General features: G+C 45.1%; 1 protein-coding gene across 1 annotated transcript; it reads left to right on the top strand.

Annotated features, from left to right (window-relative positions):
- Positions 1 to 464: 464 nt before the first annotated feature.
- FEM1B (fem-1 homolog B) lies at positions 465 to 11,230 on the top strand. The gene is made up of 2 exons (XM_005300714.4): positions 465 to 1,506; positions 7,038 to 11,230. Exons 1-2 carry the CDS (start codon positions 1,259 to 1,261, stop codon positions 8,671 to 8,673), a joined length of 1,884 nt encoding a protein of 627 aa, XP_005300771.2. The 5' UTR covers positions 465 to 1,258; the 3' UTR covers positions 8,674 to 11,230.
- Positions 11,231 to 12,360: the final 1,130 nt, after the last annotated feature.

Below are 12,360 nucleotides of genomic sequence, written 5' to 3'. Positions count from 1 at the left end.
GTGGGATTTATTTTGATTCCCTGTTTGGCTGGTTGCCCTCAGCAGCCTGCAAGGGGGGGGGGGGCACCGAAAGGTCCTCGATGGCTGCAGCCAGAGCGGGCCTGGGTGCGTGTGGAGGGGTGGGGGGCGCCAGGCAAGTGCCCCAGCAGGAGGGGCTGAGGGTTGTCAAGTGCGGTGGGACCTGGGGCGGCTGGAGACCCACGAACCACCTTTGGGGAAGCCCCCCCAGCCATGGCACAGCCCGGCCATGGCCCTGTCCTGGGGAGGGGACAGGGCTGCTGGAAGGGGCCGAATGGGGGACCCAGCCCGGTTCCTGCCGAGCAGGGCCAGCTCCTGGCACCATCCACCACCCCCAGGTCCTGCCGCGGGCCCGCTCGGCCCCGCCAAGCCCGGAACGGTTCTGCTCGGGTCGCGGTTTCCGGGCCGGGATGGATTCCACGGGGGACTCGGACACTTCCGCTTTTGCTTCCGGAATCTCAGCGGCCTAGAAGGAGCGCGGGCGGGGGAGGGGCGCGGCCCAGGACAATTCTGAGGGAGCTGAGGCTTTCCGGCCCTTGCGGGGACCCGTAGCTGGGAGGGCGGGGCTTGACCCTGTCACTCCTGGGAACTCGCGGTCTCAGAGTCCCTGTGACCCGTGCACGGTCCCTCCGGGGACCCGTAGTGAGGTAGGGGCGTCCGCGCCTCTGCTTTCTCCTTGGTCCCTGCCCCCCCTCCAGGGCCCTTCCGGGCACCCGTAGCAAAGGGGCGTGCAAGACCCTCCCCCGCCCTTCCTGGGTCCCTGCCTCCCCCAGTCCTCCTGTGGGGGCCTGTAGCCTTCCCGCCCTCTGGTCCCCCTCCTGGGTCCCTCCCCCACCAGCCCCCCCCCTGGGAGCTTTCCTGGGGGGGCTCCCTGCCCCCCAGCCCTGTGGCCCTGTCGGGGGGTGGGGGTAGGGTAGTGGTCACTGAGCCCCAGAGCGGTGGCTGCCCTCGGCTGCCCACCCGCCATGGCACGTGGCACTCCGAGGGGCTGGAGCATGTGGCCCTGACAGGGCGTCCTGGGGGCTGTGGGTAGTGGTGGAGACTCGGGTCACCCTGCGCTGTTGCTGACCCTGAGGGGGCCAGCTGGGCTCTGGTCAGGGCCTGCCCGCATGTGCCCCCCGCCGTGGACCGATTCAGGACGGAGGAGGAAGAGACTACCCTGGCCTTGGCACCAGCTGCAGCTGGCAGGCCTGAAGGTGGCGGTGGCAGCAGGAGGAGAAGTTGGGAGGAGGAGAAGGCCATGGAAGGCCTGGCCGGCTACGTGTACAAGGCGGCCAGTGAAGGGAGAGTGCTGACCTTGGCTGCCCTGCTGCTCAACCGCTCCGAGAATGACATCAGGTACTTGCTGAGCTACATTAGCCAGCAAGGTGGGCAGCGCTCCACGCCCCTTATCATCGCAGCCCGTAACGGTCACGCCAAGGTGGTGCGCTTGCTGCTAGAACATTACCGGGTGCAGACCCATCAGACTGGCACGGTCCGCTTCGATGGGTACGTACACAATGCTGCTGTCTCTTACCCCTACCTCTTTCAAAGGGGAATTGCAAAGCCGGGATGAAAATTGAGCTATCTCAGAAACAGATGCTGAAAGATCTTGCTAACCAGACCCTGGGCTGGTCTACACTACAAAGTTAGATTGTCTTACCTACATCACTGAGGCCTGGGAAAATTTTCACGTCCTGTGCACTGTAATTAAGTTGTTCTAATGCCCATTGCTACTGTCTCCCAGACAGATGGATTTACTGCTGCAACGGAAGAACCCTTTCCATCATTGTAGTAAGCATCTACGCTACAAGTAATGCAGCTGTACCACTGTAATGTTCCCAGTGTAGACATACCCTCTCTGTGTGATTATGGGGACCACACAGCACTTTCCTACCAGAGTTGGAATAGTAGCTGTGAAACGAACTAGGGTTCTCCCCACCCGCACTCTGCTGGGAAAGCTATGAGCAGTAGCAGTGCTACAGGAATTGTGTGTCGACTCAGGGAGTCATAACTTCCTCAGTTCCCAACTACATGGGCAAAACATGTATTTTTTTGTTTAAAAAAATCTTACCTTATACAGCATCTAATGGGGCTAGCCACAACTCCCACACCTCAGCTCCCCAGGGAAAACTTCGCCTTTGGCTTGGGCAAGTGGCCTTTTTTCAGGATGTACCAGAATGTATTATTCTATGACATCACTGCTACCATGGGTCGCATGGAGCTTTAGGACATGCCCTCAGAGAGGGAAGGTGTGAGTCACATGGATGCCCTGTTTGTATGCAGCCACCCTCCTTTTCAGCTGCTCTAGATATAATTTATAATGCCTCTGGTTCTAGATAAGGTAGACAGGGATTCCTCTCTAAATTACTCCACAAAATGGTATTACTCTTTTGTTTAGTACATGTTATTCCAAAACCTTTTACAAACTATTGTATTATATAAACCATACAGGAGACATCACTTCCTCCAACACTATAATCTAATTATATGGAGATATACCTATCTCATAGAGCTGGAAGGGACCTTGAAAGGTCATCAAGTCCAGCTCCCTGCCTTCACTAGCAGGACCAATTTTTTTGCCCCAGATCCCTAAATGGCCCCCTCAAGGGTTGAACTGACAACCCTGCGTTTAGCGGGCCAATGCTCAAACCACTGAGCTATCCCCCCCCCACTAAAGAATACTAAATGCAGTATTCTTTGAAGGAGGTGCTCAATGGCACATAACAGTTTAGGACAGGAAGGGGAGAAAAGTACACTATTCAACTGAAACTGCATGGGGAGTTTTGGGGGAGAGAACGTAATCACCTGAGCTGGGATTTAGCCAGGACGCTGCGGGTAATAATTTTGTTCTTGGAAGATGTGCTATGGGATCATTCTGGTCACAAAGGATCAGTTTTCCTTCTCTTGCAAGACCTGTCCCCAGCAGCTCAGCACCCTCTGACAAAAGCTGTGGTACCAGTTCAATTCAGAGTCACGGGAAAGAGAACTGCCTATATTGAATCACCACCATCGCTTCCTGCAGCAACTGGATCTCACAGTCAGCTACCGATTGGTGCTTAGCTTATGAGATGTGACAGGATCACAGCATGAGATGCTATAGCTGCATTTGTAATATGCTATAGGTCCCTTCTCAGCCCAAATGTACAGTAGTTAGTTATCAGAAAAAGGACCCTTTTGGTTGTATACGGAGCATACAGGGATTTTGTGAGGCTTAAATGTTTTTAAAGTGCTTTGAAAACCTCCAGTGAGAGCGCAAATTCCCCTCTACCTTGTTTACTCTAGCTGTTTAAAGGCATGGGAGATGGTTTTTATGGCCTCATTGATATCTACATTTTAATGAAGTTTTATTTCTAATTTGGACATTCAGATTTTACTTAATGGTAATTATTTTTTTAAAGGTTACTTTAGCTCTGATTGCTGGGGCCACAAGAGTTTAGTCTTGAGCTATGGAGCATTCTGGACAAGGTTGTATAAGGAGCTGTAGTTCCCACAAACTCAGTTCCTGCATCTTGTCAGCCATTTTACTCTTCCTTAGTTGGGAATTTAGAGTAATCTTATGACTTAGACTGGGATAGTTGTGGACTTTACATCAGCACACCAGCAAGCTAAGTGCATACAGACTGAAGGTACAGAAGAAACTTTTCTTAAAAGTAAGCTGAAATTCTTGGCTGCTAAACTGCCTGGTTTGTAGAAAACTACCTTACCTGACCCAAGAGTCTATGGGTTTCAAAGCTCATCAGAAGATACCGTGTTAAAGTGGATTATTTAAACATGTTTATGCAGTTCTAGCTGTGTGTTAAATCATATTTGTAAATGGATTTGTTTTGTGTCGTGTGGACAGAGCTATTGCCTGAGGCCTTTCTAAATGAATCTTAGTCCCTCACCTTTTTAGAACCATAGCACTGACGTAAGTATTTTAGTTTAGCCTGGAACGAATACTACTATACAGTGAAATTTTACTAGATTATGAATAACACTTATAATCAACCAAGATTACCTCTCCAGAATGTCTTGTTTCTGTGTTCCTGAGTGGACCGTCCTTTCTTCACCTCTGTTACTACCCTTGTTCTTAAAACTACTTGTTGCAATGTTATTCTAATGCAGTGTTTCTCAAACTGGGGTCGCCAATTGTGTAGGGAAAGCCCCTGACAGGCCGGGCTGGTTTGTTTACCTGCCCCGTCCACAGGTCCGGCCGATCGCGGCTCTCACTGGCCGCGGTTCGCCACTCCGGGCCAATGGGGGCTGCTGGAAGCGGCGGCCAGTATGTCCCTCGGCCCGTGCCGCTTCCAGCAGCCCCTGTTGGCCTGGAGCAGCGAACCACGGCCAGTGGGAGCCGCGATCGGCTGGACCTGCAGACGGGGCAGGTGAACAAACTGGACCGGCACGCCAGGGGCTTTCCCTACACAAGCGGCGACCCCAGTTTGAGAAACACTGTTCTAACGTGTTCCAACATGTATGCACCCATAAATGGTTCTTAAAATAAAAAAGCTGAAATCTCCTGCCCAACCATATCCATAAAGCTAAAGTTGCCCTAAAAGCAAACTCAAGTTTCACAGATTTGCTTTCTTTGTGCTGCCTGTATGAAAAGGAAGAGCTTGTTTCAGATACAGGAAGAGAGAGAACATAATGGGGACCCGCTGCTGACTTGCATCTGGCTGTCAATTGATGGCCTGTAATTACTATAGCTATGCCTCTCCACCAGCTCAGGAGAGGCGCTAAGAGTAATTCCTCTCTGTGGCACTGAGGGAGACAGGCCGAACCCAAGAATGCTCATTTTTGATCATTCTTTCCAAAGAAAAATTCCTCAAGAATGAGTAGAGTGGAGGTGTATGTGTGAGGGGGTCTCTCCTGTTTTTGAGGTGGAGGAGGGACTCCTGCTCCCAGTCAATGCTAGGAAGGGACAGGGTGGATTTGATTTAAATCAAATTGATTTAAATCACTAGTCAGGAAGACTCGATTTAATCATGGATTTCTACATAAAAGTGCATTCTTGTTGATTGTTATAACCTTAATCATATTCTTCACAACTCAGAGATAGATGAGACCCAAACCTGGGTTTCTTTACAGCCTGCTGCCGTTATAGGTTTTCCCTTCTAGTGAGAGAATGGTATGGTAGATCTCAAACCAATGAAGGCTACCCTCAGAAAGACCTCAAGACTTCTGGAATATGCTGCTCAAACCGTTTCACTTTTGTTTCTACTGCCTGACCCTCCCTTCTCACATTTATCTCCAGACTTCTTCTCCTTGTCCCGATCTATTCCGCCCCCAGCAATCTTCTATTTATAGAACTTTTGAAACGTTGCATTTTTAGAGAGAGGTAACGGATTGACTCTGTACACAAATTTGAAGAGGGACAATAGGGTTGCGGTCTGTTATTTCTCACCTCTACATATTATTTATTTATTTATTTATTAAAACATTTTTGCTGTTAACAAGCATGTTATCTTTGGAGACACAAATCCACAGTTTGAGAACTGCAAAACTAAGCATCTCTGATGGTATCTTCTAGCCTGAGCTCTGAGTCCCATTGGGTCGATAGAAAGATTAACCTAAATGATCTATACAGAAGCCCCTGGAACCCCATAAGATTGGGTCCCTAATCCACGAACTATTGGAACTCATTTACAAAACGTTTCTTAAACATGACATGAATATATTGTCTCATAGTATAGAATTAGAATTTATAATCCCTCTTCCATGATGAGATAACTTTGAGCTATAATGTATCTTAATTAAAACCATCTTTAGATAAGTTTTTTTCCTCAAGAAGCATTTGATCAAAAACAACACTGATTTGTATCCACCCTGGAAGGGCTGTTATCACCACTCTGCTGTTGGATGTTCTTCTTCTCTACATCACTGTGTGTTTATGGGATGGCTGGGCCCTTTCACTTCTTCCTGGCACAGATTCGGGGCTACGTCATTTTTATGCACCGCCTGTTTAAACTTCCTCTCATGCCCCCTGCATGAGGATATTCAGGCTAGGGCGTGGGGGGTGTGCTGTGCATTCACTGTTTGTGCTCCTTGTATCTCCCATCATTCTTGTGAGCCTGATTGCCACAGTTGTGCTAGGGAGTCTGTGATGGTGCCTCTAGTCTCAGCCAAGGTGCAGACTAAGGAAGACTGGCTCATAACACCCAATTGTTTACTCCCCAAATTCTTGTTTTGTGTATGTGTCCCCCTGCTGCACCAGGAAAGCACCTCTGGTCATAGGGCCAGGGCTTGAAATCCTTCCTCACATCTTATTACAAAAGTAGCTCCACTGATTTCAGAGAAGCTGTTTGTGGAGTAAGGAACAGCTCATGCTGAGTAAGGATATCAGAATCCAGCCCTAAGAACTATCTTTAGACCAGAACTCTGAAGCTTGTCCTGTTGGGTGTCGTCTGAGCACTTGAGCATGTAAATACACATGCAGCTATTCTCGCAAAGTTACTTATGTGCATTTGCAGCATAATTATTCAATCACGTTGGTGTTTTTTTATTCAGTTTTAACTCTGGAGAACGCCTGAGCAGGTCTACAAACTGAAATGAAAGATGGGTTTGTCCTTTTGCAATGGTTTGGTTTGCCAGTGAAGTCTGAGATACTGTTTTCATCCATATTGCTGCGATATAAACAGCTCTTGTTTCCACATTCCAGTGGCCTAGTGAAGTGGAGAAAACATCAGACTTTATCTTTTTAAGTCTGAATTTTATTCTCCTTATGTAATTCTACGATCTGTAGGTTCGCCTTCCTTTACCGAATGTCTGTAGGCGATTCTATTACTATTAATGGAGTCATGTGGCTAAATCCCTGGCACTGCTTTGAAAATCTCAATCTCTAACTTTTTTTTCTGCTGGACATCTGTGTACTTGCTGATTGCCTTATTTTGTCTGGCTCTGCTGATAAATCTCTTCAAGGATAAAATGGGATGGCTATAAAATATCTGCCTGTGTTGAATATAAACTTGGAATATTGGTCACCGGCTTCTTGCAGACTACTCCGCTCTCTTACAAAGTGCAGCCGTTTAACTGCCTGTTTTTTGTCTTTACATTTGTAGTTATGTCATTGATGGAGCCACAGCTCTCTGGTGTGCAGCAGGAGCCGGACACTTTGAAGTTGTCAAACTGCTAGTTAGTCATGGAGCCAATGTGAACCACACTACTGTGACCAATTCAACTCCGCTGCGGGCCGCGTGCTTTGATGGCAGACTGGACATAGTGAAATACCTGGTAGAAAATAATGCTAACATCAGTATTGCCAACAAGTATGACAACACTTGCCTTATGATTGCAGCTTACAAGGGGCACACAGATGTGGTGAGATATCTCTTAGAACAACATGCTGATCCCAACGCCAAGGCACACTGCGGTGCTACAGCATTACACTTCGCAGCTGAAGCTGGCCACGTGGAGATTGTTAGAGAGCTGGTCAAATGGAAATCTGCAATGATGGTGAATGGCCATGGAATGACACCATTAAAAGTAGCGGCTGAGAGCTGTAAGGCAGATGTCGTTGAACTACTTCTTGCTCATGCCGACTGCGACAGAAAAAGTAGAATTGAAGCTTTGGAACTTCTGGGTGCATCGTTTGCAAATGACAGAGAAAATTATGATATAATGAAGACTTATCACTATTTATACTTAGCAATGCTGGAGAGGTATAGAGACAGTGAGAACGTCATTGAGAAAGAGGTTCTTCCACCAATCGAAGCTTATGGAAACAGAACTGAATGCAGAACTCCTCAGGAATTAGAATCTATTAGGCAGGACAGAGACGCCCTTCACATGGAAGGCCTCATAGTGCGTGAACGAATTTTGGGCTCGGACAATATAGATGTTTCGCATCCTATTATTTATCGTGGGGCTGTTTATGCAGATAACATGGAGTTTGAACAGTGTATCAAACTATGGCTTCATGCATTGCATTTGAGGCAGAAAGGTAATAGGAATACCCATAAGGATCTCTTGAGGTTTGCTCAAGTCTTCTCTCAGATGATACACTTGAATGAGCCTGTTAAAGCCAAGGACATAGAAAGTGTTTTGAGGTGTAGTGTCTTGGAAATAGAACAAGGAATGTCCAGGATTAAAAGCAACCAAGATACTGACATCCACACAGCCATGGACAACTACGAATGCAATATTTTTACCTTCTTGTATTTGGTGTGCATCTCAACCAAGACTCAGTGCGGTGAAGAAGAGCAGGCTCGAATCAACAAGCAGATTTATAACTTGATTAATCTTGATCCCAGAACTCGGGATGGGTCTAGTTTGCTGCATCATGCTGTCAACTCCAGTACACCAGTAGATGACTTCCACACCAATGACGTCTGCAGCTTTCCAAATGCACTTGTCACCAAGCTCCTGTTAGACTGTGGTGCTGAAGTGAATGCTGTGGACAACGAAGGAAACAGCGCACTTCACATCATTGTCCAGTACAACAGACCTATTAGTGATTTTTTGACTTTGCATTCGATTATCATCAGTCTGGTGGAGGCTGGTGCTCATACAGACATGACAAATAAGCAGAAGAAGACTCCTCTTGACAAAAGTACAACTGGGGTGTCTGAAATACTCCTTAAAACGCAAATGAAGCTGAGCCTCAAGTGCCTGGCTGCCCGTGCAGTACGGAGCTATAACATAAGCTACCAAAAGCAGATCCCCAGAACGCTGGAAGAATTTGTGGAGTTTCATTAGGCCACATACAATCTTTCAAGGTGGTGCTACTCCGAGAAGACTTAAATCACAGACATTAGAAAACATGTGCATAGATTAGTTCTCCACTTTGGGGTTTTTTTTTTCTTTGCATTCAGTCTTCAGCCTCTGTTCTCAAACAGATCTTGGGAAAAAAAGCCACATCGCTTGGATATAACTACAGTCTGGTGTCTGAAAAGGTGGTCGCTCTTTTTTGATTAAAAATACATTTTCTCCTCTTTAAAAAAAACAAAAACAAAATGAAAACAAACACCAACGGTAACAAGCACAAAATATTGTTTCAAATATGCACGTGCATTCATGAGTTACAGCTGAGAATGCTTTTAAACAGCCACTTAAAAAGATGTTTCTGTTAAAAAGCCCATGCCACCACATTACCTCTGCAGCAAATTTGTAGATTTAAAATCTTCTTGGGACAAGGAAGGAAAAAAAAGAATTTGAAAGTATCTTGTAGTTGGGGATAAATCTCAATATACAGAGCAATCCAGGGCTCCCATTTCTTACCATCTTTTTCTGCCATTCACTTAACACTGACGCGATCAGTCACATTTTAAACTATTCCTATTCTGTTTTTGAAATGTAAGCAGCGATTATCAACAGCTGTAGGAGTGTGGGGACGCTCTATTAGGAAATACAGGTTTAAATTCAACTGTATGAATATGCGAATATAGTAATAGTTAAATAATCATGTTCTTCATTTATACTAGCACATCTGTCCAAATGAATCTAAATCTATCAATTTCTTTTTACACAGCAAGCCACTCATTTATAAATATCATGCCTGGATACCTAGAAAATGGATAGGGTGTGTGTGTATGTTCATGTCCCCTCACATTTCAAATAGCTTTTAAATTTTTTTGTCATTTTAGTGCTTAACATGCAACGTTTTGACTCCGTTTTTAAAACTGCACTCCAGAATTCCTAATGCTGTGTCTTCCTAATGGAGCAGTCTTTCATCGAAGGATCCCCTTTGCCCAAGTGTCTTCCTTTAAGTGTGATGATGATCAGAACCAACTTTCCAATACGCATGGAATTAGTCTCCCTGACTCAGTTTAAATTTTTTCATGATTTTTATTCCTTTCATTATGAAAACTTTACAGTAAAATTGTTTTTTTTTTTAAATCATCCTATAACTAAAATGTTCTTTTACGATGAGAAGTAACTGATTGTATAATAGCTGGTACTTGAGAAGGTACTTCTCCTTGGCAGAAGTTGCAGCAGTAAAATGTCACTTGTTTTGACGGGCTCCTGAAAATTCTGTTTATTATTTTAAATAGGGCTTTTTAATTGTCAGACAATGAAATAATGTTCTGTATTTTTTTAAACAATCTGAGGAGAACTTCAGGCAAGATCTGAGCACACATTTCCATTTGTATTACAAATAAATAAACACTGAATGTGAAATTAGTTTGTAATTCTAATTTTTGGCTAGTGCCAACCAGAACAATGCTGCTCAGATTGTATAGTGCTGTAAATATAGACTGTTGTGTGTCTCTTGTAAAGGAAAAAGCTTTGGCACCATTACATCTTTAACTTGCAAGCTTCTCAGTCTGCCAGAGTGTGAGAACAAAATCCTCAAATGAGAAATGTGTTTGTAATTTGTATCTCATGTAGTTTCAACTATAGTCTGAAAAACCAACAGTTGCAATTCAACGTTTCAGGAAAGATGACAAAGCCAAACTCAATCACCCATGGCCTTAAAACAAATGCAGCACCACAGAACCTTCCACAGAATAGGCAGGAAGACAATAGTGTTCCTGTAATTTTGTACTTTGCATGTCTTCCTCTGTACCAACAATCTGAAGTTTCACATAATCTTAGATTTCTGTTTTGCTAAGATTTTATTATGAACATTTCTAGCCTGGCTGTTAGATACCCTCAAAGGCTTTTAACTTACTGTTGACAGAAAGTTTTTAAAGCTCATATGTTTGAGTCTGATCCCACGAGATGACAAATGTCCTCAAGCCCCCTGAAGCCAATGGCTTCTCAGCACCTTGTGGGATCACATCCATTATAGCTAAATCCTCAAGACCTTCCTCGCTGGAGGACATGAAGAACAAATACCAAAAGCTATATATTATGGTGGTACTGTTAGTGGTGGCTGATCTATTTTAACACCAACTAAAATAAGCAGATAGATGAATCTCTGTATGTGTTGGGAAAAAACTCCCATCTCTTGCTATAATGTGCCACCTACATCAAATAAGTTATTTGGACACTGCTGCACCTCGGTCCACATTTATAATGTGTAAGACTAAAGAGTTCTTGAACCCCAGTTGACTAGGGAAGAAAGGACTGAACACTGGTTCTATATTGATAGTGTGTGTGCGTGTGACATGCTGCTGGCAAAACAGCTAGGCAGTAGATAACCGCTGACTGCTTTATGAATGGCTCGAAAGGCACTGGTTACAATTTGTGTACTGTTAATTAAGACAGCACATCCTTGCACTATTTTCCTCAGGATGTGATTCTGACGTGTAAAATAATCTACATGATGTATTCTTGTGAAATATCTGCATAAAACCATTCTTGGAACAAACACATGCCTGAGATTTCTGTAGATGAAATTGTTAGTTAAATGAAACTCCTCCACAAATCATTTTGCTGTGTAATAGAAAACAAAATTACCCCCTATGTTCTGGTGGGAAGGGTGGTGGTCTTGTATTTCAGTTCGCAATTTGTGTTCTGCTAATTTCCACCTTTGGTTCTACTGCATCGTTCCTATTCTAGGGTCCTTCACCCATGACTTCAGTATGTGGAAAGCTGCAGAGAAAATATGCCATTATCCAAGAGCAACAATACTGCTTAACATTTATATAGCTCGTGGCTCTCCAAGCACTGTATAAAAATGAATAAGTGTTGTTAGCCCTACTTTACAGACTGGGGAATTGATGCACAGTGTTGAAGGGTCTAAGCTGAAGTCCTCTGAAATCAATGAAATGATTCCTGTTGACATCATCTGGCTTTGGGTAAGGCACAAAGTGACTTGCCCAAGGTCTAACATGGCAAGTCTATAGTGGAGTTCTTGACTCCTGATGCCATACTCGGTTCACAAGACAGTCCTTTTGGTTGCAGCCCTAGGTCTTGATGGTGGTGATGGTCATATGAAGTGTTAACTGATTTCAACTAACGTTGCCTTCAGGGGGATCTGAAAGCTGTTACAGAATCAGGCCCACTTAGCTTCACATTAGAGCAGCTGACTCGGCTGGAGACGCCTTTGGTGGAGAGAGTTACCTGGCTTTGCCATTGTGGCTTTGCCATTGTTATGTTTTGGATTTGTATGAAGAAAAAAAAAAAAGCCACCTCCTTGCACCCCCCCACAAGGAAAATCTGTCATTAGTAGTCCAGCTAGTGCCTTGTTGAGAGTCTGTCGTAACAACACAAGAACGGCCAGACTGGGTCAGACCAATGGTCCATCTAACCCAGTATCCTGTCTTCCGACAGTGGCCAATGCCAGGTGCCCCAGAGGGAATGAACAGAACAGGGAATCACCAAGTGATCCATCCCCTGTCGCCCATTCCCAGCTTCTGTCTTCCTTTGTACTTTCTTAGCTGAGTCCCAAGCCTTATTTTTTGTTGGGTCAAAGTTTTGTCTTTGGAAGGACCCCACAGGGCTTGCCCATAAGGACAAAAATGTGACCAGGTTTATTAATTCCACTGGGCATCGTTT

The sequence above is a fragment of the Chrysemys picta genome, chromosome 10, assembly GCF_011386835.1.
Source record: "Chrysemys picta bellii isolate R12L10 chromosome 10, ASM1138683v2, whole genome shotgun sequence".
In the NCBI taxonomy this organism is placed as follows: domain Eukaryota; kingdom Metazoa; phylum Chordata; order Testudines; family Emydidae; genus Chrysemys; species Chrysemys picta.
This window is presented reverse-complemented; position numbering and strand designations above follow the sequence as displayed.